Source organism: Corvus cornix, chromosome 28 (genome assembly GCF_000738735.6).
Source record: "Corvus cornix cornix isolate S_Up_H32 chromosome 28, ASM73873v5, whole genome shotgun sequence".
Classification (NCBI taxonomy): domain Eukaryota; kingdom Metazoa; phylum Chordata; class Aves; order Passeriformes; family Corvidae; genus Corvus; species Corvus cornix.
The window spans coordinates 1,368,197-1,393,922 of NC_046356.1; the positions used below are offsets into that span (position 1 = coordinate 1,368,197).

At 52.6% G+C, this 25,726-nt stretch overlaps 1 protein-coding gene across 6 annotated transcripts; it reads left to right on the plus strand.

The window, feature by feature from the left end:
• Window positions 1-548: 548 nt before the first annotated feature.
• SCAMP4 (secretory carrier membrane protein 4) lies at window positions 549-24,251 on the plus strand. 6 transcript variants are annotated; one of them, XR_005603736.1, is made up of 10 exons: window positions 4,206-4,631; window positions 6,681-6,751; window positions 7,149-7,202; window positions 10,022-10,150; window positions 13,793-13,949; window positions 16,883-16,984; window positions 18,182-18,299; window positions 19,319-20,192; window positions 22,682-22,788; window positions 24,074-24,251. XR_005603736.1 is itself a non-coding variant. In XM_039566199.1 (9 exons), exons 4-9 carry the CDS (start codon window positions 7,196-7,198, stop codon window positions 19,493-19,495), a joined length of 690 nt encoding a protein of 229 aa, XP_039422133.1. In that variant the 5' UTR covers window positions 4,211-4,313; window positions 4,472-4,631; window positions 6,681-6,751; window positions 7,149-7,195; the 3' UTR covers window positions 19,496-22,361. The 6 variants fall into 6 exon arrangements, 5 of the variants coding, with proteins under 5 accessions (XP_039422130.1, XP_039422129.1, XP_039422133.1 ...); XM_039566199.1 differs by lacking the exons at window positions 22,682-22,788; window positions 24,074-24,251 and having other exon boundaries at window positions 4,211-4,313; window positions 4,472-4,631; window positions 19,319-22,361; XM_039566197.1 differs by lacking the exons at window positions 22,682-22,788; window positions 24,074-24,251 and having other exon boundaries at window positions 4,212-4,313; window positions 4,405-4,631; window positions 19,319-22,361.
• The last annotated feature ends 1,475 nt before the right edge of the window (window positions 24,252-25,726 follow it).

Genomic DNA, 25,726 nt, shown 5'->3' on the forward strand with positions numbered 1-25,726 from the left:
CCTGCCATGGGCAGGGACACCTCCCACTGTCCCAGGCTGCTCCAAGCCCCAATGTCCAGCCTGGCCTTGGCCACTGCCAGGGATCCAGGGGCAGCCCCAGCTGCTCTGGGCACCCTGTGCCAGGGCCTGCCCACCCTCCCAGGGAACAATTCCTTCCCAATATCCCATCCAGCCCTGCCCTCTGGCACTGGGAAGCCATTCCCTGCGTCCTGTCATTCCAAGCCCTTGCCGAAAGTCCCTCTGCAGCTCTCCTGGATCCCCTTTAGACATTGGAAAGGCTCTAAGGTCTCCCCGCAGCCTTCTCCTCCCCAGACCGGGCAGCTCTCGCAGCCTTTTCCCATGGGAGCGATGTTCCAGCCCCTGGAGCATCTCCCGGTTCTCCCCGGCGGAACCTCCGGGCGGGGTCGGTCCCGGTACTTCGGACAATTCTGTCCCTCCCGGCCGCCGTTCCGCGCCACCGCCCCTCCCCTTCGCCCTGCCCTTCACATGACAGCGGCGGGGGGTGCGCCGCGGAGCACGCTGGGAGTTGTAGTCCACGGAGGAGGACGCGCAGCGGCGGCGGCTATTGGCGGGACTCTGTTTCCCAGTGCGCCCCGCGGCGGCCCGGGAGGAGTGGGACCGGGCGCTCGCTGAGGTGGGCGCGGGGGGATCGGGCCGGGGGCACCGGGCGGGCCGGGGGCGGCCTGGGAGGAGGGATGGGGAAAACGGGGGTCGGGAAGGGGGAGCGGGGTGGGCGAGGTGGAACTGGGGGCCGGGAGGGGGAGCTGAGGGTCGGGGGGGCGGCGGGGGAGTGCCGGGGGAGCGGGAGCTGGGAGTCTGGGGACGTGAGGGGGAGCAGTGGGCCACGGAGGAGGGACGGGGGAGCCGGGAGCGGGGGCGGAGCTGGGCGGCGGGAGGGGTCGCGGGTGGTGTCGGGGGCTCGTGGTGTAGCGGGGGCGGGGGGGGAGCGGTGGCACTCCCTGAGCCCGGGGGTGTAACGGGGGGTGCCCGGGGAGGGGGCGACAGAGGAGGGGGCGATGGGGGAGGCTGTGCTTGGGGAGGTATCGGGGACAGGTCTGGGGGGACGGGCCGTGTGTGGGGAGGAATCGGGGACAGCCCGGGCGGGAGAGGGATCGGGGGCGGCCCCGGTGGGAGCCGCTATCGGGGGCAGCGGGCGGGAGGAGCCGGGCCGGGCCGTGTCCCGAGTGCCGCGGTGGGTGAGACCCCCACCCCCGGGGGCGCTCGGGAATTTGCCTCCCGCGGCTCCTTCCCGGCTGGGACGCGGCTGGCGGCGCTCGTGGGGACGTAGGGGGATGGGGTGACATAGCCCGGGGGCCCCGCTCCCGCTGGGGAGGTTCGTGACAGGGATTCTCCAGCAGCTGTGAGGGTGAACCTCTCTGATGTGCGTGCTTTGGGTACCGGAGATGCGTGTGTTGCCCTCGATAGACAGCACCTGGATGTTGTAGTTTTATTTCCCCTTCTAATTTCCCCTTCTCATTTCTGGTCCCGGTGTTCTGTAACTCTCTCAAGAAACTCCTTTGTGGAACCTGTGATGAAGAGAGCAGTGGGTTAGAAATTAAGCAATAGGTGGATTGATTTATCTGCATTTCAGTGTTATTCTGGGCTAATTAATATTTTTGCTGCTGTCTGCAATCCAATTCTTCTGTGTGAGGCCAGTCTGAGCAGGTGGCAAGGGGTGGAACAGGCTTGTGTCCTAAGCACGGGTGTTTCTGTGCTTTCTGTCTTCTTGAGCCTTTTGAGTTTCTGTTCCTGAGCGGCCACGCTTCACTCCTGGATGTGGTTGTACCAAAATGAATATTTGTCTGCTGTGGGTTTTGCATAGCCAAATTAAGGCTCCTGCCCACCTGCTGCGGCAGCAGGGCTGTAAACAGGCTGGGGGAGCCCTGAGGGGAATTGCTTCCAATTCTGCTGTCTCCCCAGCTCCAGGATGGGGGGAGATGGGGCAGCAGAACCCCCAGTATAGCCAGGAATTCGGAGCTGATCTTGGAATGACGTGGGAGGGGTGTAACCCTTGTAACTTCACTGTTACCTGCTCCTTTTCTCAGGGCACTGCTGCCATACACACACAGAGTTTCCCCGTTCTCCCTGGTTGTGCTGGGTGGCTTTTGGAGTTATTTTTTGGCTGGTTGTGTCACTGCAGGGACAGTGTCCCACCCTGTGAGGGCTGGTGGTGCGTCAGGGAGAGGAAACACCACCAAACCCAAGCTGTGTCAGCTCTGGGTTTATGATGCTGAGTTGATTGTTTTGGAGTGGCTGCTGCAGCCTTGGGCTCTCTGAGAAGTTCCTGGTAAGAGCTGGGCATCTGAAAGAGGCTCAAACCCAGCCTTTTATCTTGAAACCAGTGCAGAGCCACCACTTTTCTCTTTAAATTCAGCTGGAGAGATCATGAGAAAGGCGTTTGCTTGTGTGGGAGCTCCGGAGGCTGTGTTGATTCCCTGCCGAGCCAGGTGATTTCAAATCCAGATCTCCTGGATCCCTGCAGGGGCTCGTTTGTTTTAGGCTCTTCTGAAAGGTCTGGGGTCTGCTGGCTCAGGGTGAGTTCTGAAAGCCTGGTAGTCTGATGGTCGTCCCCAAAGGATCAGCTTGAACCACCGTCAGGAGATGTGTGTTGTGCCCAGGTTCCTCATTCTGCTTGTGTTCCCATCGTTAAATCCCTGTTAATGAGGGAGTGTGGACAGTTCTGCTCTGTGCTGGGATCCTGCCCCTCTGCTTGCTCTTGGCAGAGTGCTCTGGATGAAACCCCGGAGTACAGGATTGTGTGGAAGCTCTTGGCCTCACTGCATCGCAGAATCACAGAGTCCTTAAAGTTGGAAAAGGCTTCCAAGGTCATCAAGTCCATCCTGTGACAGATCCCCACCAGCCCAGAGCACTGAGTGCCATGTCCAGGGCACTGGGACACTCCAGGGATGGGGACTCCAGACCTCCCTGGGCAGCCCCTTCCAAAGCCTGACCACTCCTTCCATGGAGAAATTCCTCCTGATGTCCAACCTGAACCTCCCCTGGCACAACTCGAGTCCATCTCCTCTTGTCCTGTCACTTGTTCCCTGGGAGCAGAGTCATCAAATCAGAATGAAAATAAAAAAGCAGTACAGAAACTGGGGGGTTTGTTGGATGGCAGGCTTGGGATATTGGGCTCTTCTGAGATTGGCTGGGATCTGCAGGGCACAAGAGAAGCCAGTGTCCTGTGAATCTGGTCATGGGGACGTGCCCCAGGTCACTTGGTGGGTTTATGGCAAAGCAGGAATGAGTTCAGCTCTCCCACTGCCCTGTCACTGCTCCTCTTTTGGCATGGCCTTTGCTTATTCTCTGCCACCTTTCTCTGGTTCTGGAGAGAACAGTAGGGAGAAATAACAAACTCTTTGAACTATTTGATATGGGCAGAATAAAGAAGGGGACTGAGGAGTAGCGTATGCAGTAGCAGGAATGCAAGGGATACTCAGTAATTTCTGATGATACTAAATTGGGAGGAGCTGCTGACCCCGTGGAAGGCAGAGAGGCCCCACAGAGAGTCTCTGCCAAACGCCGGGGCTGAGCAGCCCCCAACCCTGTGAGATGGGACAAGGGCAAGTGCTGGATCCTGCCCTGGGATGGGGCAGCCCTGGATGCAGGGACAGACTGGGAACGAGAGGCTGGAGAGCAGCGCCGTGGGAAGGGACCTGGGGATCCTGGTCGGTCCAAGTTGGATCTGAGTCCCCGGTGTGTCCTGGCAGCCCAAAGGGCCACCGTGTCCTGGGGGGCACCAGGCCAGGGAGGGATTGTCCCCGCTCTGCTCTGCACTGGGGCAGCCTCACCTCCAGTGCTGGGGGCACTCTGGGCACCACAAGATCAGAAGGGTCCAAAGCTGTTGGAGAGTGTCCAAAGGAGGGACACGGAGCTGGGGAAGGTCTGAGGAGCGGCTGAGGGCACTTGGCTCGTTCAGCTGCAGCAGAGGAGACTGAGGGGAGGCTCCTGGGGGGCTGCAGCTCCTCCCGAGGGGAGGCGGAGGGGCAGGGGCTGAGCTCTGCTCTGGGACAGGGACAGGAGCCCAGGGAACGGCTGGAGCTGGGTCAGGGCTGGGCATGGAGCTCAGGGAAAGGTTCTTCCCCCGAGGCTGCTGGGCACTGCCCAGGCTCCCCAGGGAATGGGCCCGGCCCCGAGGCTGCCAGAGCTGCAGGAGCGTTTGGACAGCGCTCTCAGGGATGCCCAGGCTGGGGTTGTTGGGGTGTCTGTGCAGGGCCAGGGGTTGGATCAATGATCCCTGAGGGTCCCTTCCAGCTCAGGATATTCCAGGATTCTGTGGTACCCAAAATGTGCCTCAAAGCAGATTCCCACAGGTATTCCTTCACAACATTTTCCCTAATGTGAGATGGTGCAGCATCTCACACTGTAGTCACATTCAAAGGAATGGTGGTGTTGTCTGCCTAGAAAAACAGCACTGCTTGTGTTCGTGTCTTGGTTTGAGAGGGAAGTGGTGTCCCTTGAACTGACACAGGGCATTTTGTCTGCGAGATCCTGGTGAAGAAAAGCTCCGACTGTCTCCAGTGGACTCCTGAGTCATGTGCGTTGGACTGCGAACTTCGGAGTTACTCATTGACCACGGATGAACACAGTGGAAAAAGGAAGTTCACTTCACACCAGAGGTTCCTTAGCGTGTATGGGATTTTCCTCCCTCCACAAGTAGTGGGTTATAGATGAAGAAAATCTCTGCAGTGGGTACAGGGTGCTGGGTTTTACCTATTCCCAGTTAAACTGAAAATGTCCAGGTGAATAGAGATCTGATTTACATACTGGAGAGGGACTGTTTATAAGAGGGTGTAGTGACAAGGCAAGGGGGAATGGCTTCAAACTGACAGAGGGCAGGGTTAGACTGGATATTGGGAAGAAATTCTTGGGAAGAAGCTCCCTTTCCTTTTACCGGGAGCTGGGAAAGTGAACACATCTCAGGAACTGATTACTCAGTGTAAAACACGGCCTTGTGTGCCTGTCCTTGCTGAGAGAAGGGTTCTTAACGCTGCTTTGTGGATCCAAACCACATCTTTCTGTAGGGAAATTAGTCATTGTCCCAGGAACTTCTGTGAGATTACTCATGGAAGCAAGATGGCTGAAGAGGGCAGTATCCAGAAGTTTCTGTTGTAGCTTCATTGTGTGAGAATCCTGGAATCTCCTGAGTTGGAAAGGACCCACAAGAATCATCGAGTCCAAGCCCTGGCCCCGCACAAGAAAATCCCAATTTCATGTGCTCTGTCTTCAAAGCACCGAAGTGTGGCTGGAGTTTGTTAGGAAAGGAGCAGGTGGATAACAACAGCTGGGTGAAAGGAGAAGGGGGTACCTCACCAGAATGCTGCTTTGTCTGGGGGTTTTATTTATTTATTTGAGTTAAAGCCTTTCAACAGCACCACAGGTCTCCTTGAGAGGAGGGAACAGGAAAACCATTGTTTGGCCATTGCAGGAAAACTCTCTCAAGCCAGGAATGTCCCCCTCAGTCTTTCTTTCTGATCCCTTTTCCAGTGGACAGACACCTCTCTGCAGCTGTAGGACACCAACACTGAAGTGCAGCAGCTAAATAATCCTCTTCTGAAGAAGGACCTTATTCACTGGCTCATTTTTCAGTAAAAGATTCCTCTCTCTTAGCGCTTTAGTGTAGCTGCTGTTCATGGGCCATTTGTTCTCCCCCCAAAATTCACGGATCTCAGCCGGGAGCAGCTGCAGAAGGGGGGGGTGAAGTTTTAATGGTGTTCTTAACTGTCTTCATCCTTTATTTTCTATTCACACATTTGAAAAATGCAAAGCAGAAGGCTCCCATTTCCAAACCATCAGTTACAAACGCTGTCAGGCACGGGGCAGTGCCGGTGTTGTGGGACAGCCCGGAGGCCTCAGCTGTGGCAGGGATGGATCCCTGAGCAGCTCCCAGGGGACAGAACCTCCTGTCCACACTCTGTGGCTTCCTTAGAGGCCGGCCCAGGAAAGTGGTATGTTCTCCTCTGTGCAGACTTATTTAAGCTTGTGCATCTCTGCAGAGGGAGAACAGGCTGCTTGTCCAGTCCCGGGTGCTGTTGTCTCCACGGGCTGGGTTAGAGTAGCTCAAATGAAAAGCAAAGCAGCCCAGCAAAACAACTGTGCCAGTGCAGAACCGTGCAGCCTCCAGACCTTACCCGGGGCACACGGGAGGAGAGCACGGAGGTGCAGCAAAGGGGAAGCAGCTGCTGTAAATCCGGAGGGATTTGGATACAGTGTGGCTGTTCGGACCCGCTGCTGCCGCTGCTGTCGGCTGTTCTTAGGGGCAGTTTTTAGTCTAGACTGCCTTCATTTCTGTCAGACTCCACAGGGCTGGTTTGCAGGGCTGGTTTGTGTGTTCTGTGTTTCCATTCTGGGATTTGCAGGTAGGGACACAGAGATACATGGTGTTTTTGTCCTTAAGGAAGGAGGGGTGGAATTAAAGCTCAGCAAAGACCTCTCTGTGTATTTCATCTGTGGGATCAGCTCTGCCAAAATCAGCAACACAGCTGATGCTGGGTAAACTTCCTAGGATTTGCTTCTGCCAGAGTTACAGCCACGCTCAGTGGTGGTAACAGGAAGAATGAATCTGCATTTGTGCAGAATTTCTAAAATAATGAGGGGTGTTGGGTTTGGTTCCAGCTGATTATTTTTTTGTTAAGCAGGAGTTTAGTGCCCAGCTAACAGGGATTATCTGTTTGTTCCAGGAGTTGGGAAGCACCACAGAGAGCCAGGAGCCAACAAATCATCTCAACACCTAAATGAGGCATTAAGTCTGGTGAGCTCTACACATTTCTCTTCCAATGTATGAGCTCTGCTGGGTCCCACCCTGACCTGTGTGGCTGCCCCTGGAAGCTGCAGGTGTTCTGGCAGGGGCTCCCTGAGCATCCTCAGCCTTTGCCAGGGAGTGCCAGGGGCACATTTGTTTGCTGCTGGACAACACAAACCTTCCAAGTGGCTGAATGAGGTGCTGCCAGAGCTTCCTCTGCCCAAGGAGAAATCAGGATCCTTTCTGTGAGGCTCCAGCCTTCCTCCTTTGGGTGACTGGACACGAGTAGTTTGTAGTGGGAAGCCCAAGCTCTTGTTTGTCACACACTGGGAGCATTCCCAGTTCCAGGAGGTTCTCTGGGGGCTGGTTAGTGACATGTGCTGACCTGATTTTTTTTCTCCAACAGATCCGTTGCTCTGTCTGAAACCTCACGAGGGAACACAAGTATTAGACATGGCAGGTAAGAGCACCTCAGATCTGGCAAGGAGGGAGAGTGGTTTCAGAGAGTGCTGTTCATGGTGCTGTGGTGGCTGTAACGTGTCAGGAATGTGACCTGTGTCCCTTCCTGAGACCTTGGTGATCCCTAAAGCTCTTCAGCTACTTCTCTTGCCTTGCTCACATTCACTTTCCTGCTGTCTCCTGATCTGTCTCCTGAGGTTTCTGCCCAAGTGATAAAGGCTCAGGTGTGACTCACTTGAAAGTTTTATGGGGGTGGAATTTATTCAGAAAAAAGTACATGAGAATAAGTCCTTCTTTCCAGAGGCTTTCCATGGTGTTCCTGGCTGTGCTGTTGACATTAATCCATCTGAATTTTACTTGCAGTGAAATTAGGAACAAAATTCCAACTTTTTTTGAAGTAAGAGGAAGTCTGGAATTTGCCTCCAGCTGCTGCTCATGGGTGATGCAGTTTGGTTTTTGAAGGCATGGGGTGCATTTGCTGATCTGATGGGTTGATCCCAGCCTTGATGGGAGAACTGTAGCACTCCAAGCTCTGCAGACATGAAAGGGGATATTTTCATGTAATTTATTTTGTCTGATGTCAGAAGTAACCCAGAACAGCTGGGAACTGCAGGGTCTCAGGGTGGGAGGAGGTGGGCAGCAGCAGAGGTGTAATCCCCAGTCCTGTGTACCTAGCAAACAATCGTGGGGGTGTTTGGACCATTTTATGAGCTTGAAAAACGACAAACTGCAGTGGCTGGTTGGTTTTGGCCCCACCATGTGGGAGCTCTGCACTGGGAGCTGGCAGCAGCTCTGCTCTCCATGACAGAAAATGGGAGAGAGCAGAACCAGAGGAACAATCTGCAGCTTCAGCTGTTGGAGAGGAACAGAGCAAAAGTTTCCTCATCCCTCAGAAAAAAAAAAATGGTTAGAGAATCTGCTTTTACTGTGTTTGATTAATCTTGGTCTTACTGGCTTCCCTAGAGAGCTGTCCCTTCAGCTTTAAAAGCTGTGTCCCCCCCTTTCCCTTGATCCAGCGTTGTTAAATCCCTTTCTAGGCTGCAGGGACACACTGTGCAGGAGAAATCCCATTAGGTGTTTTCAGCAAACAAAAAATTAATGCAAAGGAGTCCAAATTCCTGTGGACTTTGAAAGCATCTGTGGGCCATCAGCTCTCCATGGGATGGAGTCAGCAGTGGTGTTAACCAGTAACTCAAACCAGTTTGGAGGGCATCTGAATGAATGTAAAATGGGTTTAAGGGAGATTTGTGAGGAGAGGCAGAAGGCTTGATGTTTGTTTTTATCAGGAGAAGTCAAATTGGGCTGGTGACTTCAGTCATTATTCCATAGCTACTTCTGATGTATTCCCAGTGGGCGTTCTCACCATATTTTCTGTGTGAAAATATGCATGAGGGAAAGCCTTTTTCCTTCCTAAAGCCTGGCTGCAGCTCTAGGCTCTTCCCTGCCAACCTTCAAACGGAGCTGAGGAGCTGCTCCTGCAAAATGTCTCCTCAGCCGGAGATAATGGGAAGAGAAGGGGAACTCTTGTGCTGACAGTTCTTGTTCAGACATTTCCTCTCATCTCCTGTGCCATTTGGAGGTTTTCCCAGGACATTCTTCATCTCTTCCTCTGGTTGTTTTTAATTCTGTTTACTGGGGCTGAAGGAGGCTAGAGACAATTAGTCACAATGCCCTGGAATCAAACTTTAATCAGCTCTGGAAGGCAAGAGCAAACATTCCCAAACATGTAGGAACACACATCCAGGCACACACAGACAAATCCGGGAGCTGACAGCAGCAGAGGATTCAGGCATTTAATTACTTGGTTTTAAAACAGAAATTCTTCCCAAGGTAGGGTTTTCTTCACCATAAAGCTTTTGGCAGCATTTGCTGATTTATTGTCTCTGAATGCAAAGCTTTTGCTTTTTTTCTTTGCTTTTTTTTTTTTTCCCCCTTAGGGCTTAACCTTGAAGGAAAAACTTGAATGTACCATTTTTCCATTAAAAATCATGTGTGCTTTCAAAACAAGATCATCCCTGACATAAAACCATGGAATCCCAAAATGATTTGGGTTAAAAGGGACCTTGAAGCCCACCCAGTGCCACCCCTGCCATGGGCAGGGACACCTCCCACTGTCTCAGGCTGCTCCAAGCCCCAATGTCCAGCCTGGCCTTGGCCACTGCCAGGGATCCAGGGACAGCCCCAGCTGCTCTGGGCACCCTGTGCCAGGGCCTGCCCACCCTCACAGCCAGGAATTCCTTCCCAGCATCTGACTTACTTCCCTGAACTGGATGGTACCTGGGTACAGAATTCCAGTTTGGGGATGCCTTCAGGCACCCTTCCTTATTGTCCCAGGCTACTGCATGTCCCAAGGCCTGACCCATGGCCAGGACATGCTCCTGCCTGCTCAGAGCTGGTGGCTGAAGGTAGCTCTGCTTGTCTGGACACTGACCAGCCTTTCTTTCCTCTTGCTGTGCATTTCTGAAGGGCTGTAACTTATCACCTCTGTGCAGCTGTTTCCCCCAGATGTTGCTGACACCTCCCCCTTCCTGAGGAAACTCATCCTGGAGCTTATTTTAAGGTTTTTTTTTCCTTGCAGCACCTTTCACACAACCTCACACTGATGTGTAAAGGTGTTGAATCCACCTGATGTTTGTTAGCTTGTTCCTATTCCCCTCTCTCAGCCTTGTGTGTAGTAAAATAAATGTCCTGTTGACTGCTGAGGAAGAAAACCAAAATATTTGTGGTCCAGGGAGAGCATGAACATGCAGCACTGTTGGGAAGGTGTGGAGGATCTGACATATTTCTGCTCCCAGCTGAAATCTGTGTTCTGTGTTCCAGAAAAGGTGAATAACTTCCCACCGCTCCCCAAGTTCATCCCTTTGAAACCATGTTTCTACCAGAATTTTGCTGATGAAATTCCCATCGATTACCAGTTTCTGGTGAAGAGAATCTATCATGTGTGGATCTGTAAGTTGAATAAAAAAACTTGTGCTGGAAAAAGGTATTTGTGTAGTAAAACCCCATAGATCTCAACGATTTATGTGCTTTAAAGTTTTGACTGCAATTAGTTGGTGAGGAGCAATGATCCCCCTTAGAATACTCTGATATAACTTTATGCCTGAATTTTAAACTGTGCCTTGAATCCTTGAAGGATCTTGGAGAAAGGAGGGTGTCAGTGCTGGCAAAGTCTGTTAGTAAATCTGAAGAGGGAAAAAGCAGAGCATGTTTGATACCTTTGTTAATGTCAAATGATCATAGAATCCCAGACTGGCTTGGGTGGGAGGGGACCTGAAGGATCATCTGATTCCACCCCCTGCCATGGCAGGGACACCTCCCACTGTCCCAGGCTGCTCCAAGCCCCAATGTCCAGCCTGGCCTTGGCCACTGCCAGGGATCCAGGGGCAGCCCCAGCTGCTCTGGGCACCCTGTGCCAGGGCCTGCCCACCCTCCCAGGGAACAATTCCTGCCCAAGATCCCATCCAGCCCTGCCCTCTGGCACTGGGAAGCCATTCCCTGGGTCCTGGCCCTCCAGCCCTTGTCCAAATTCCCTCTCCAGCCTTTTTGTAAGCCCTGTTTAACTCCCAAAAATAGCTACCTTAAGGAAATTCCCAGTTCCCCTAAGGTAAGAGGAATAGGAGAATTTTAGACAAAACAAATGTGGCCCATTTGCTGCTACCTGGCTCCCCACCTCGCTCTTGGAAGGCTAAAATTCCCTCTTATCCCCTGATTTTGCTTCCCAATGAAAGCAGTGTCTTCTAGCTGCCTGCTGGCTCTTCCTTAGCTATCCACAGCCCCCAAACACTCCCCATCCTGCTGGAGTTGGGAGCTGATCCTCTGTTATGGCTGGTGATGTGCTGATACTCTGTGTGAACAGAGCTCCTGGCCCTGGGCTCCTGTTTGCCTCAGCCATTCAGAAACCAGGAATGAAAATTGACCATTCTTCTCCAAGGAATGAAATCGGTGTGGCAGGCCTAGGAAACCACAGGGAATGCTTTGGAAGATTAAGAATCTTTTTGCCTTGCTTATCGTTTTTTCCCCAAATGCTTGTCATCCTCTTTACCCTACTCACTGAAGGAAAGCTTGTTTTCTGCCAGCTCTGCATTTGGTGGCGTGGCTTTTATTCCAGATGCACGGGATGTGTGTAGGAGAGAGATTTGTGTGCATAAATAATGGCATAATCCATGGCTCCATTGTTCTTTGGTTATGTGGAGCTGCTGCAATGAGCTCTGTAATTTTCTTGCCTGAAGAAGCTGCCTGTCCCTCCAGACTCACTGGTGCGATGTCGAAGCTGTAAAGCCGCCTTTGTCCTCCCCTCTCCCAAAACAAAGAGTCCCTCAGTCGAGTTAATGGCAGGCTGGAGGAGAGCCAGGGATTTGGGCATGGCCAGGAGAGCTGCCATCTGCACCAGGAGTTTCACATTTCCATCTGCAGCGCGCTTCCTTTTGGGGTCTCCCTAATTTTTTGGCATGGGTTCGAGAGAGACACGTAGAGGGAAGGAGGTAAACAAGAAAAGGCCGGTTTTGAAAAGTAGAAATGCACGAGTCGTTGCTGGAAGGGTGATTGCTCATTACTTTAATTGGATGTGAGCACTGGATTAAGGTGGAGGGAGGTTTGGGGAAGGCTGTACCAGAGCTCCCACTGCTGGAGACCAAACTCTGACCTGAGGCACAGGGAGAGCCAAAAGTTCCTTAAAACTTTGTAGATGCTCTTGGCTTGGCATTGTTTTGTTGGGTTTTTTTTTTAATTAAGTAACTTTTAGAGAATAAATACCTTCTGAAAATGAATATTTGGAGAAGTACAGCTAATTGGTGTATAAATGAAATATCAGATTTGTGGAATCCCAGAACAGTTTGGGTTGGAGGGACCTGAAAGCTCATCCAGTGCCACCCCATGCCATGGGCAGGGACACCTTCCACTATCCCAGGGTGCTCCAACCTGGCCTTGGACACTGCTAGGAATGGGGAATCTACAAACTGTTAGTTTAAATACCTAAAATTAATTAATTTAAATAATATTCTTTCTTCCCCCCCAACATTAAGACACATCCAAACCATTGTGTGTTAAGCCTTGTTGGCTACTCAGAAGACATTTTCTTTGCAGTAAAACAGTGTTTTATTTTACTCTCAGTGTAAGTCAGAAGTAGCAGCTGGGTGTAGGTTTCATTCTCCTGCGTTGTCAATATAATTTTGTGACCATAAAACCTTGCATTTGTTTAGGACTCCCAGGCTGTGTGAAGGCAGGTGGGTCAGTGCCCAGGAGGAGAGGGAGGAGTCAGAAGGACCAAGGCAGTGATGTGCAGATGAGCTGCAGAGCCATGGCAGGGGGTGAAGCAGGGAATGGGCAGGACCCTTGGCACAGGTGAAGAGAAATTCAGGGATTTAATTTTGCCTGAATAACTGAGGCCAAGGTCCAGAGTGTTCCCATGAGCTCATCACCAGGCTGTGCTGGAGGGTCTTTGGTGTTTGGACCTTCCACTGTCTCCTTTCTCTGTGCTTGTTGATACAGGTTACCACAAAGGGTTTGAAGAGTCACCACCAGTTTTCCAAAATAGGAGCTTGTAAATTGGCCTCTTTGACCCTGGCAGTGCCTGGGGGGATGCAGGGACAGGTACAGGGAGCCCTGGCTTGTGGCTGAACCCCCTTTCCAGGGATGTGAGCTCCAGAAAAATGGGGGAGCAGCATCCCTTCACGTACTACTACTTACTGCAGCACTGCTGTGCTCTGGGGGCCTTTGTCAACTGTTCCTTTTTATCCAAGTGACAGGAACGGGAATGTGAAAAGGCCTCTAAGCCACCCCTATGGTCCCATATTCTCAGCCTGATTGGAGTTTGTTTATCCCCTTGCTCAAGGCAGCACTTCAAGCCCTCAAGCTGGTATCCAGGCTTCCTCAGAGGCCCAGGGAAGTGGAGAGAGAGCCTGCAAGGCACTGAGCTGGCTCTGAGATAGCTCCTGAGGCAGCCCCAGCAAGCACAGAGTCATTCAGAGGCAGGGGCAGGGTTACCCCCCTCTCCTCTCACAAAGGATTTTGCTACAAATGGAGCTTAGACCTTGCTCATAATTCATGATAACACTGGCCTGAGTCGTGTGTTGGTCACATCAGTTGCTACCCAAGCTCTCCATCCTTTGACAGGTTGTAAAAGAGTTCTCTCATCCCTCTGCTGCAGGATCCCTCTGGAGCTGGATGTTCCTGTGCTCCCAGCTCCAGGGTCACACAGGAACCTGCGACTCGCTCGGAGCAGCTGCATTGCTGCCCCAGGGACCTTTCCCATTGGAATCCTGGGGGCTTCATAGAGTCCTGGAACATCCTGAGTTAGCAGGGACCCACAAGGACCATCAGTGCAGCCCCTGGCCCTGCACAGACACCCCAACAACCCCAGCCTGGGCATCCCTGAGAGTGCTGTCCAAACGCTCCTGCAGCTCTGGCAGCCTCGGGGCCGGGCCCATTCCCTGGGGAGCCTGGGCAGTGCCCAGCAGCCTCGGGGGGAAGAACCTTTTCCTGAGATCCATCCCAACCCCCCTGACACAGCTCCAGCCATTATCTTTTGTTTCCTTTTCTCATGAAGCCCTGAAACTGCCCCACCCCACGTTTTCTCCTCTGCCCTCTCCCCAGTTTACTGCATCACGCTGGCCGTGAACCTCATCGCCTGCCTGGCCTGGTGGATCGGGGGAGGCTACGGGGTCAACTTTGGCCTGGCCATCCTCTGGCTGATCCTCTTCAGCCCCTGTGGCTACGTCTGCTGGTTCCGACCTGCCTACAAAGCCTTTCGGTGAGTAGGAGCCCAGGAGGTGCTTCTGGTCCAGTTTTCTCTGGAAGCTTCCCCAGTTGTTACTGGGTGGTGCTGCTGGGGAGATCTCTCTGACTGGGATGAAGGTTCAGCACTTGAAGTCTGAATGTCTTGTTTACTTTCGAAATGAAGAAGAATGTGGCTACTTTTAAACACTAGATACGGGACTGAGGGTCACATAAGATTGGAGGTGAGCAGTTTGCCACTTCTAGGGGGGTTAAATTCATGTTTTACTTAAATATCTCAAACTTAGCAGCACCCTCATCTCAGTGCAATAGGTGCTAATTTGGTAAAGCTTCATTGAGGCTTATTTTGATGGAAGACTATTAAGTTATTAGTTTTTGAGAACTCTTCTGATTTCTGTCTCTGGCTACTTGAGAGCTTGTCTGCTTGGCTTTTTAGATAAAAGCAGTTCCCTGGAGTCAGTCCTTCTGAAACTCCACAAATATTTAAAACCATTCTACATTTTTGCTTTAATTAATAATCATTTGCATTTGCTGTGGACCACGAGGCATCACTCAGACATTAATGTGTAAAGCCTGGCAGAGCTGGGAGGGTCCTGAGCAGTTCCCAGCCTGACACAGGGAAAGGAAGGACCTGGCCAGTGCCACCACCACACCCCACACACCAGTCAGGGCTTTGCCCTCTGAAGGTGAAGCTCCTCTTGGTAGGATACTCTGGATTTTGATTATTCACCAGACCCAGTGATGAGCTGGTTTGGGTAACAGCAGAAGCAGCTGATGGAAGTGGGAGGTGGCAGGTGGGTCCTGTCTGTTTAGTACACGATAAATTGTTTAAATGCGCTTCTGAATTGATGCTTTGTATGCCCACAGCACTGGGCAGGTACTGATAAAACACCAGTGGCATCGTGGAGTACAGGGGAGGGTCATTTCTGCTGGAAACAGGAGGGTTGGATTTGTCTCAAAGTTCTAAAGGACATGAAAATCCCAGCTCTGAACTCTTGCCCTCTGGAGCCGGAGTTTGTCCCCATCCTGAGCTCAGAAGCCCCAGGGCCTCCAAGTGCTGGAGCTCTGTTCAAAGAGGAATTTCCATTCTAAAGTCTGGGAAAAATTACTCCTCCCTGCCGACCTCCCTCGGGCTCCACAAGGGCCGTTTCTCATTATTCCTTGAACGTTGTTTGGATGTGTTTATGCAAGTGAATGCTGAGAGGTCCTCGAGGTTACTCTGTGCACAGACTTGCAGTTAAATAAAGACTCAACCCCAGGGACAGAGAGGGGAGCCCAGGGATCATCCCCTGGGACAGCAGTTGGGAAGAGGCGTGGAAATCACTGCGGAGGGGCAGCACTGATGGGATCACAAGTGGTGATTCCAGAGGCAAAATCAGACCCACTTGTCCTGGAGGGGGCCACCCTTCAGTGCTGGCACCCTGTCCTGCAAGGATGCTTCCCTAGAACCTTCGTCATCCCGCTGCATCCGAAATTAAATTAGCTGCAGAGCTTTGGCGCTAGGGCAAAGCTGTAGCAACTCTGCACCAGAAAGCTGGATGAGAAATCACCTTTTCTCTGTATCCTCACTAATTCCTGCAGATCCTTTCAAATGAAGACTCCTCCAGCCCCTTCAGGTCGGAGTTGCAAGAGTCTGTTTGAAGGCTCAGCCTCGAGCCTAATCCTTGTTAATTGGATTCTGACAGGCACCAATGTCAGCAGGCCCTGCCTAAAGTGTTTCTTTCACATTGCTGTACTCTGAGGTGGTATTTGAAGGGTGGGATTGTGAGGATACTCAAGGATGACAAATCTTGCACAACCACCATTTGAGAGCTGACAGACACCCAGACCAACACGGGCAGCTCTGAGGAGCGTGGGCCTGGCTGGAGGCTTCTCCACGTGCCTCACCTCCCTCATCTCCTCCCTAGGCATCAGGGGCTAGAATTGTAATACTAACAACCATTAGCATAATAAAAATAATTAAAATAATAAGCATTTAAATACTTTCAGGGCTTAAGCAGGAGCTGGCAGTGGTTGGAGCTCTTTTGTTAACTCCCTTTTGCACCAAACTCCCTCATAAGCACCTGAAGTGTTTTTTGTAGATAAATCATTGGCCCTTTGAGTTCCTTAGAGTATGGGAATCATTTGCATCAGTAAAAATGATAGTTTGAGGAACTTTGAATGTGCCTGATGTGGCTGGTTTGATGGGATGAAGATGCACTGTGGTAGAGCCCAAACTTGGGCAGGGCAGTGCTGGGCCCCCAGTGCACCCATGACAGAGACTGTGAATGTCCCTGCTCAGCATCTTGCTTGGGGTCATTTTGTACCTAATTATTGTACCTGCATAAACTCAAGGACCTCACCTGTACATCCTGAGGATGGGGAGCCTGCAGAGATGGGAAGTGTGTCTCTGCTTTCAGGGTGTCACCCAGCTCTCTCATGCCTGCTTTCCCTCCTATGATGTCCCAGAGCTGGATTGTTTACCACGGGTGTGGGAACATGATGGCAAGCAGACACTGAGACATTCCCAGCTGGAATTCTCATGCTCAATGATCGCTTCTAGTGTATGGACAAGCTCTACCTGGCAGTGTCAGGCCCCTGTGTGCCCCTTGCCAGGGGCTGAGCTGGGCAGGTATCAGGCTGGGCTGATGTTTGGTCAGAGAATGATTCAGACTCTCTGTGTGGGAGACTCGTGTCCCTCCGCCTCTCCTTGTGTGTCATCATACATGCAATTCCTTGGGGAGAGCAACTGCAGGAGCCAGGTTATTGGGAGACAGTCTGTGCTGCTGAGTCATGGAGCTGTGTGCTCTCACTGCCAGGGAAGGGGAAGAAGCCTCCCAGCACACAGCTGTGGAGGGATCCCTCTGGAGTCCCCACTGTGGAGGGTTTGAATGTGGTGGTGGGGTCAGACACAGGTGTGAAGCAGCACAAGGTGCCAGTGCCCCCCTGACCTCCTCTCTTCCTCCACAGGTCGGACAGTTCCTTTAATTTCATGGCCTTTTTCTTCATCTTTGGGGCGCAGTTCCTGCTCACGGTCCTGCAGGCGATCGGCTTCTCCGGATGGGGAGCGTGGTAAGCAGGAATGTCCCAGCAGGCCCGGGAGCTCTGAGCTGTGGCCGTTTCCAAGGACTTGGAGAGGCTGATGGGAGTCTGTACAGGGTGGAGAGGAAGAAGCTTTCTGATTTCCCCAGTGGCACAGCTGTATCTGCTCTTGGGGTGCACGATTCAGGTTTCATTGCTGTGTTGGCAGAAATCAAGGCCAAGCTGGATGGGACTTGGAGCAACCTGGTCTAGTGGAAGGTGTCCCTGCCCTTGTGGTCTGGCTGGGCTTTAAGGTCTCCCTTCCAACCCAAACCACTCTGTGATCTTCACCTGGTTGCTCTTTGTAGGCTCTTCCCTCAGTGTCCATTTCTTTCACCATTTAACCAGCTCATGTCAGGCTCAGCTTTGCCCTCAGAGCTGGTTGGCAGCATACGGTGAGCAGAGTGTGTGACTCACTGTTGGCCCATGAGAAGTACTGTGAGAGTTCTCCTGTAATAAATGGGAGCTTGTTAGTGTCTGTCCCTGGTTGTGTTATAATTGTTTGGCATTTTAGCTTCCTGTCTTTAGAGACTTGAGAGCAATTCCTGCTGAAACTACAAGTAATGGAAAGTCCTAGCACTCCATATAACACTCTGTTTTCAGAACTGCTGATGCCTCACCTGGTTTTTGCCAGCAAAGGAATGGAGATGGAGTGTAAATCACAGGACCCTGGTGTTCCCTGATCCCAGCTCTGGTCTCTAGATGCACAGCCAAAAGCACCTTGGGAATATATCTTCTCTTCCCAAACTCCATGCAGCTGGCTGTCCCTTAAAGCTCTGAGACTGGCTTAGTGAGGGATGCTGGCAAGTGAGAGTTAAGATCTTGGGGAAACACCTGCATTGAATTCTGTCAATTGTCTTCATTGTTCGTTTCATTTTCAAGAGCTTCAAAGCTGCCTTGTAATTTCTGGGTTACGAATCACAGAAACAGAGAATGGTTTGGGTTGGAAGGGATGTTAAAGCCCATTCCATCCCACCCCTGCCATGGGCAGGGACACCTTCCACTGTCCCAGGCTGCTCCAAGCCCCGTCCAACCTGGCCTTGGACACTGCCAGGGATGGGGCAGCCCCAGCTGCTCTGGGCACCCTGTGCCAGGGCCTTATAAGCAAGTAAACAGTTTTTCTGATAACAAGGACACTTTGAAAAGCAGATTATTATGATATTGTATCTCTTTTTCTGTTTCTTCCAGTGGATGGTTGGCAGCCATCACCTTCTTCAGCACCAGCGTGGCAGCTGCTGTGTTCATGCTCTTCCCTGCCATCATGTTCACAATGTCAGCGGTCGCGATGCTCATCTGCCTTTTAAGGGTAGGTTCTTCTAGTGGAAGGTGTCCCTGCCCATGGCAGGGGGGTGGAATGAGAGGAGTTTTAAGGTCCCTTCCAACCCAAACCATTCTGGGATTCTTCAGATCTCTCTGACTTGGAGTATCCCTGCTGTGTGTAACAATAATGCAAAGAGGCAGCTCAGCAGCCACCACAAGGCATCATTGCTTTGAAAGGTTTCACAGTGCAGTCAGCTGATGTTTCTCAGAGTTTCTGGAGGACAAATCCAGACAGCACAAGACAGCTCAGGCTGGAAATTGTCACGGTGTCGTGTGGTGATGTTGCTTTATGTCATGCAAAGCAAGCTTCATGTGGAGCAACCTGAGGCTGTGTGAAGTGGGGAGGTTTGGATTGGATATTAGGGAGCATTTATTTTCACAGAAAGGGTTGTAAAGCATTGGAACAGGCTGCCCAGGGTAGTGGTGGAATAATCATCCCTGCAAGTGGATGTAGCCCCTGGGGACATGGGCTCGTGGTGAACATGATGGTGGAGCTGGCATGATGGTTGCACTTGGTGGTCTTGCAGGTCTTTTCCAACCTCAACAATCCTGTGATTCCATGATTTGTTGCTCTTTGGGATGGTCAGTGGTGAAGCATCTGCAGTGGGGACCAGGTGGCAGGGTGGGAATTGGGTCTCTGCAGAAAGAAGGATTTGCAGTAGGAGTCTCTGGAAAGCTTTGGCAGATGGGGAAAACAGAAGCCCTGTGGAAGCAGTGGTGTCTGTGTTGGAGAGGTTTCAACCCCCTGGCCTGGGCTGGCTGCCTTGCTGTGGGATCCTGAATCCTGGGCATGCAGCTGAGATGGGTTCAAGTGTTGGGTTGATATTCTCTATCTGCACCTCTGTTCACTGCATTATTGCATTTTTTGTGCTTTTGTTCCTTGGAAATCCAGCTCTTCACGGAGAGAGGAACAAATCCACCATCCCGTTCCCAAGTGGCTCTGCAGGGGCACAGCTCTGGGCTCCTGGTGCTGACTCTTCTCCTCTCCTCCCTTTTATCCCTTAGGTACATAAAATCTACCGAGGGGCTGGTGGAAGCTTCCAGAAGGCTCAAGATGAGTGGAACAGCGGCGCATGGAGGAACCCTCCCAGCAGGGAGGCCCAGTACAGCAATTTTTCTGGGAACAGCCTGCCAGAGTATCCCACAGTGCCCAACTATCCCTCTGGAAACCAATGGCCTTAAGCAGCCACAGCTGCAAACTGCCTGGATTCTCTCCTTTTTGGTCTTTTTATTCTTGTTATTGGAAAAGATCATTTGCATTCCCCCCAAGCACCCCACTCATCTCGGGGACCTCTCTGGTTCTTGTCTCCTGATCCCTGCGGAATGTCCATGCTCTCAGCCCTTCCCACCTCCACTGCACTGCACGGCTGTGGCAGAAAGCTTTTTGTTTGCCTTGAGTCACCAGTATTTGCCTCGTTGCAGACTGAGAACAAACCCTTCACTGCCCTTGCTTGAGGGAATCCTCTCCTGACCATCCCTGGAAAAGGCTCAGCTTCCCCGTGATGGCAACACTACCACAGCTGCTCCTGCTCCTGCTCAGCTTCCATGGAATGCACAGCTCAGCACCACGCCGTCTGCAGCAAATGCAATCAGAGCATTGGTAGCAACTGGTGTTTATTCTCCTGGATGAATAATGTGGAATTTTTCACTCTAAGGGAAATGCAGCCCTTCAATTACTTGGTACTGGTGACACTGACGTGATTTGTGAAAGCCCCACCCCCCGTGGGAGGATCCCTGCAGGTAACAGAGCGTGCCCTGGGTGAGTCCTCGGATGTGAAGTCCCCCCGAGTCCTCATTTGCCTGGCTCAGACTGTTGTGATGCTACAAGTCTTGCTTTCCCTGCTGCCAGAACTTCTCGCCGGATCCACACGTTCCAAAGGTGCAGATTCATCTCCTTAGGTTCAGGATTGCTCACTAAAGCCTGAATCAAAGCCCAGTGGAAACCAGTGCAGAGCTGACACTGGGCCTTGGTGATGTTCACCCTGGTACAGGGACTCGGCACGAGATCTCCCCACTGTGTAACTTCCAGCCAGGTTTTGTGCTGGCCCAAGGAATGCCCCACTGGACACACCTTGTCCTGTTGGGACTCCCTTTTCCCGGGTTCCCAGCCAGGAGCCGGATGCAAGATAATGATTGATCTCAGTGCTGGGGCCCCAGTGTGGTTTGGAAATGCTTCTGTTACAATGAATAGTTTAATTCTGCCTTCTGCTGGTGTGGTTGAACTCCAGACATTACAGTGGGGTCTGGGAGACCAAGGGAAGCTTGTTAGTCCTCATGGCTGCTGTTGGCTGTGGCTGGCAGCACTTCCATGAGAGAGAGATTCCTGCCTTTCTCCAAGGATCAGCTGAAGGGAGGATGAAGCTATTGAGAGGGATTGTTTTCCCTGAGATTATCCTCCACCTTGTCATTCATCTCCATTCTGTGCCTGAGCCATCCAATTCCCAGTGTCCTACAGCAATCCAGGCAGCAAAGGCTGCGGTTTCCTCTTCCCCCCTCAGCCTGCTGTGAATTTTTTCAAACCCGTCCCAACTGGGAGGTCAGTTCCCAATTTTTTTATAGGGAGTGAGTGTTCCAAGTCTTTGGCGCTCAAAGTTTTGGCCAATGATCCTGAGTGCTCCATTTGGGAGACCCAGGAGGGTTTGGGCACCCTGGGGATCAGACCCGGAGCCTGCTGCCTTGGCAGGCTGCTGATGGGGTCACTCCAAATTCACAGTGAGCAACTGGAAAACAAAACTGGCTCCTGGAAAGGGACAGGGACATGGTCCTAGCTAGGTGGAATTGATTTGCAAGTGATCTTTTGAAAATTTTTCTCTACACGTGCCTTATCTAATGAAATCACAGTTCACAGAGGAGAGCTCCCGCTTCCTCCTCGCCCCTGCAGAATTCCCTGTTTCCCTATTAACTTGTCCTGTGTCACACTGTAAATAATGAGGGAAGCACAGCCTGGAGTCTGCACGACCCCTGTGTTACCAGGGCCAAAGCAAAAGCAACCCTGGATGGGAGGGCAGAGCCTCCCCGAATTTGCGTTTACAGCCGCACTGACCCCCTGCTGCAGGAGCAGCCCTCCGCTGGCTCTGGGACACCAACGTGCTCCCAGCACCAGGGGTTTTTCCTGGAGAGTGTGCAATGCACTTGGGAGGATGAGCTCTTGGAGCCTTCTTAACAGAACACGACCTGATGGTGTTGTGAAGCTTTTAGGTGCCTTTGTCCTGTGTCAAGTGTAATTTTAAGTGTTCTCTGTCGCTTGCCATCGGAATGATGAAAGAACTGCCTGGCGTTGACTCCCTGGAAATACGATGGATGCACCACGGGGTGAGGGTCAGCGGGGCTGAAGGTGGGATTGGCCACACTTGGGAGCCAGGACACGGTGCATCCGTGTCCCTCGGTCCTGCCCCTCGCCATCCTCGGCCTCTTGCCAAAATTCTTCAAAACCCTTTGATTCCTGCCCCATTTTAGTGTGTCAAGTTGGAGGTTTCGAAGGAACCAAGAGGAGAAGCATTGCTGGGAGCTCCACATCCTCCTTCTCTTTGGGATTTTCCCCTTGGAGAATATGGGGGCTGTGTTGAAGCACCCACCCTCAGTCACACTGGAAATGCTTGATGCAAGGGGAGGAGGTGCCTGGGAGCCTGCCCAGCGGAATGGTTGGAGCTGGACACCAGAACCACCCCCCATTAGCCTGCACTGCCTGAGATCCCTGTGGAGCTCAATGCACCCCCAGGTGGGATCTGCCATCTCACCCCCCTCCCTCCTCTTCAATGCCAGAAACCGTAATTCCAGAAAGTTGACCCAACATGCTGCCTGAACAGCCATGGCTTAATTTTTTTTTTTTTTTTTGGACTCCTCTGTATGTTTTTAAATGTTTACAATAGATCTCTAAGAGTTCTTAACACCATTAACCCGGCCCTGGCTCCTGGTGTGGTCGGGCGTCACGTGGCGTGTCTGTGTGCAATGTTTCATGTCACCCGTGGAGCTCTGGGTTTTGTTTTGTGTTTTTCTCCTAATCACAAGACAATAAATGCTCATCCTGTGCTTGATGAGGAGAACTGGCCGCATTGGAGAAGTGTCTGTTCCTAGGTAACCGGAGTTATCTGGCAGAGGGAAATGGCAAAAGCTCTATTTTCCTCCAAAGTCTCCCACTGCATGTTGTTCTCTCTGTGAAAGAACAGCATGTTGATGGATGAGGCTCATCCTCTGTGCTGGGGATGGGTGTGAGTGGCTCGTTGTGCTTTGTACTCTCAGAGACGCCCCATCAACTTTGACCAAAGGTGCTGCTCTTACTCCCATCTTCTAACAACGGGATTGGAGAGCAGAGTGTGGACAAAGTCCCATCTCCCAAGCACTGAGGTCATTTTTGTGGCCTTTCCACAGTGCAGAGAGCCTCGTGCTGGCCCCTGGCAGTGCTGGTGTCTGCTTTCCCCAGTTCCTGCCTGGAAGGAGACCATTATCCCTGGAGTAAATGGGCTTGGACAGTGAAGGTGAGTTGACTCCCTTTAGCACATGGCTGAATTTATTACCCAAAATGTTTTTCCAAAGTTATCACAGAATCCCGGAATAGTTTGTGTTGGAAGGGACCTTAAAGCCCATCTCGTTCCACCCCTGCCATGGGCAGGGACACCTCCCACTGTCCCAGGCTGCTCCAAGCCCCAATGTCCAGCCTGGCCTTGGGCACTGCCAGGGATCCAGGGGCAGCCCCAGCTGCTCTGGGCACCCTGGGCCAGGGCCTGCCCACCCTCCCAGGGAACAATTCCTTCCCAATCTCCCATCCAGCCCTGCCCTCTGGCACTGGGAAGCCATTCCCTGGGTCCTGGCCCTCCATGCCTTGTCCCCAGTCCCTCTGCAGCTCTCCTGGAGCCCCTTTAGGCCCTGGAAGGGGCTCTGAGGTGTCCCTGGAGCCTTCTCCTCTCCAGGTGAGCACCCGCAGGTCTCCCAGCCTGGCTCCAGAGCAGAGGGGCTCCAGCCCTTGGGGCATCTCCGTGGCCTCCTCTGGACTCATTCCCACAGGTCCATGTCTTTCTTGTGTGGGGGCCCTAGAGTTTGACACAACACTCCAGGTGGGAATATGGAAATCACCATATTGTGGTGTCACACCCCAGTACCACTCCGTGGCAGGTATTTAATCCTAGAAGAGCCATTTCCATCACAGCTGTTGATGGGACATCTGCTGAACTCAGTGTCTTCCCTTTCTCCAAAGCCCTGTGCCAGGTTCCCCTGCCTGGCCCTCACCATCCCTCTCTCTCTGACAGTGGTTCCCCACAGCTGCTGCTGTGCCCTGGTGTGTTGAGCATGAGGATGAATTGGATTTTCCTCAAATTCTTGCTCCAGGGCCTCAAAATCTGAGCACGAGGCACATTTTAAGCTCCTGCTCCAGCTGCCACTCAGGCAGGACCTTGGCACTTGGAATGAGGGGGTTTTTTGCCTCTGCTGCAGGAGGACTGGGAAGGGTTTGTGAGGAATGCGCCCGGATTCGGGAATGGGGGTGGTTGTGCAGCCAAGCTCAGCCCCCCACCCTGAGGAGCTCCCAAAAAGCTCTGGATCCCTGGCATCAGGGCATGAAGGACACTGTGAGGGCCTGGCTTCTCCTTTTCTCTGGTTCCTGCTGTGTTTCTGTCACTCTCCAGTTTCCCAGGCCAGGATGTTCCAGCTGGGAAGGTGTTGCCCACCTGCCCTGGAGCAGCTCGTTCTCCCGTTCTCCCGTGCAGTCACAGTGGTCCCTTTGTGTTGTCTGCTTGTGAATGAGCCTGAATTGTCTCATGCCCACAGGAGAGGGACAGGGTTCCTGGCTGGATGCTTTCCCAGCAGAAATTCCCTGGCTTTTCTTGCTCCCCGCGCTGGTTCCGTGGCATGAGCTGCTCGTGTCTCTGCAGGCCTTTGGCACACCGTGTGCTCACCGCTGGAGATCTGCCTTGAAATAAAATCAAACCTCCCTTCTTCCCCACTCTCCTGCTTCAGAGGGTGGTTCAGTTCTGCAGCCAAACGTCTGAACAGCTTGTGAGTTCTCAAAGTGTGTGAAATCGCCACAAAATCGCAGACTGGGGGGGTGGGATGGGGCAAAGAGGAAAGGGAGGGTTTCAGTGTGATTTTATCCTCTCCAGAAGTGATTTTATCCTCTCAAGGGGTGGTTTTATCCTCTCCAGGGGCAGGACATGGGGCATGGCCCCTCACCACCCTCCTGAGCTGTGTCACAGCACAGGAACAGGATGGGAGCAGCTGGAATTCATGCTTTCAGAATTTTCCTGGTTCTCTAAAATCAGCATTTTTTTGTAGGAGCAAACACCCACAGGGAAAAGTCCTTCAGCCAAACGTTGTGGGGAGAGCTTTTCCCTGCAACATTTCTGTCACAGGAGAGAGAACCAACTCAAGCAGTGGGAAATGCTGAAATGGGTACTTGGGGTGATGCCGGTGGCTGAAGACCTGATTGTCCCCCAAACCCACACAAACTCATTTTCCCATTGCCTGAAAATCCTTTTGGGGTGGATCTGCTCCATGCTGAGGTGAAGGTGAGACCAGCAGGGTTGTGCAGGGGTGTCCCCTCCCTCCAACCTTACCCTGAAATTCTCAAACTTGGGGGTTGAGAAAAAAAGGGGTGAGAAAGAAACGATCCTCTGGCTGTGCCCTCCTTCGCTGAGGGGGTTCGGGGATGGAGTATTTGTCCCCAGGTGATCAATCAGAGGAAAATGAAAGGCTTTAGGAGGCGGCACTGGGGTCTGCATCCCTGCCCAGTTCCTGTGTCCCTGCCTGGCTCCTGTCCCAGCAGATCCCACTGTCCTGGAGCTCTGTCCCCTGCGAGGCAGCAGGATGGCAGTGGGATGGCAGCAGCTCTGCCTCCCTCAGAGTGGCTTTGCTCAGAGCTGATGTCCCCAAAAAGGCAGCAATGCCTGTAAAATCCCACCCCAACTCCCCTCTGTTCCCATCGGAGAGGTACCACAGCTGTGCCCCCTCTGCGGGACCCCCATTCCCCATCCCGAGGTTGCCCCAGAGGGCCTGTGGTGGGAATGGATGTGAGGAGGGAACTGTGCCCCAAAAAGGGGCTGTACCCCAGAATGGGGCCATACCCCAGAGCAGGGGCTCTACCCTAAAACAGGGTATCCTGTTACCCTGTATCCAAACATCGGGGTTGTACCCCAAAACAGGCGCTGTACCCCACAACAGGGACTCTACCCCAGGACGGGGTCTGTACTCCGCTGAGGGGCTCGCTCACATATTAGGGCCTGTCCCCTCTAACTGGGTCGATACACCCCATGCTGTCCCCGCAACAGGCCCGTACCCCACCCGGAGGACGGTGGCATCCAAGTCGCGACAGCACCGCGACAACCCACGCCGGAGCCGGACCCTACAAGGCACACTACAGCGCGGCCTGTTCCCTGTGTGAGAGCTGCGCCCTCCCCCCCTGCAGGGCGCTGATGCAGCGCTGGC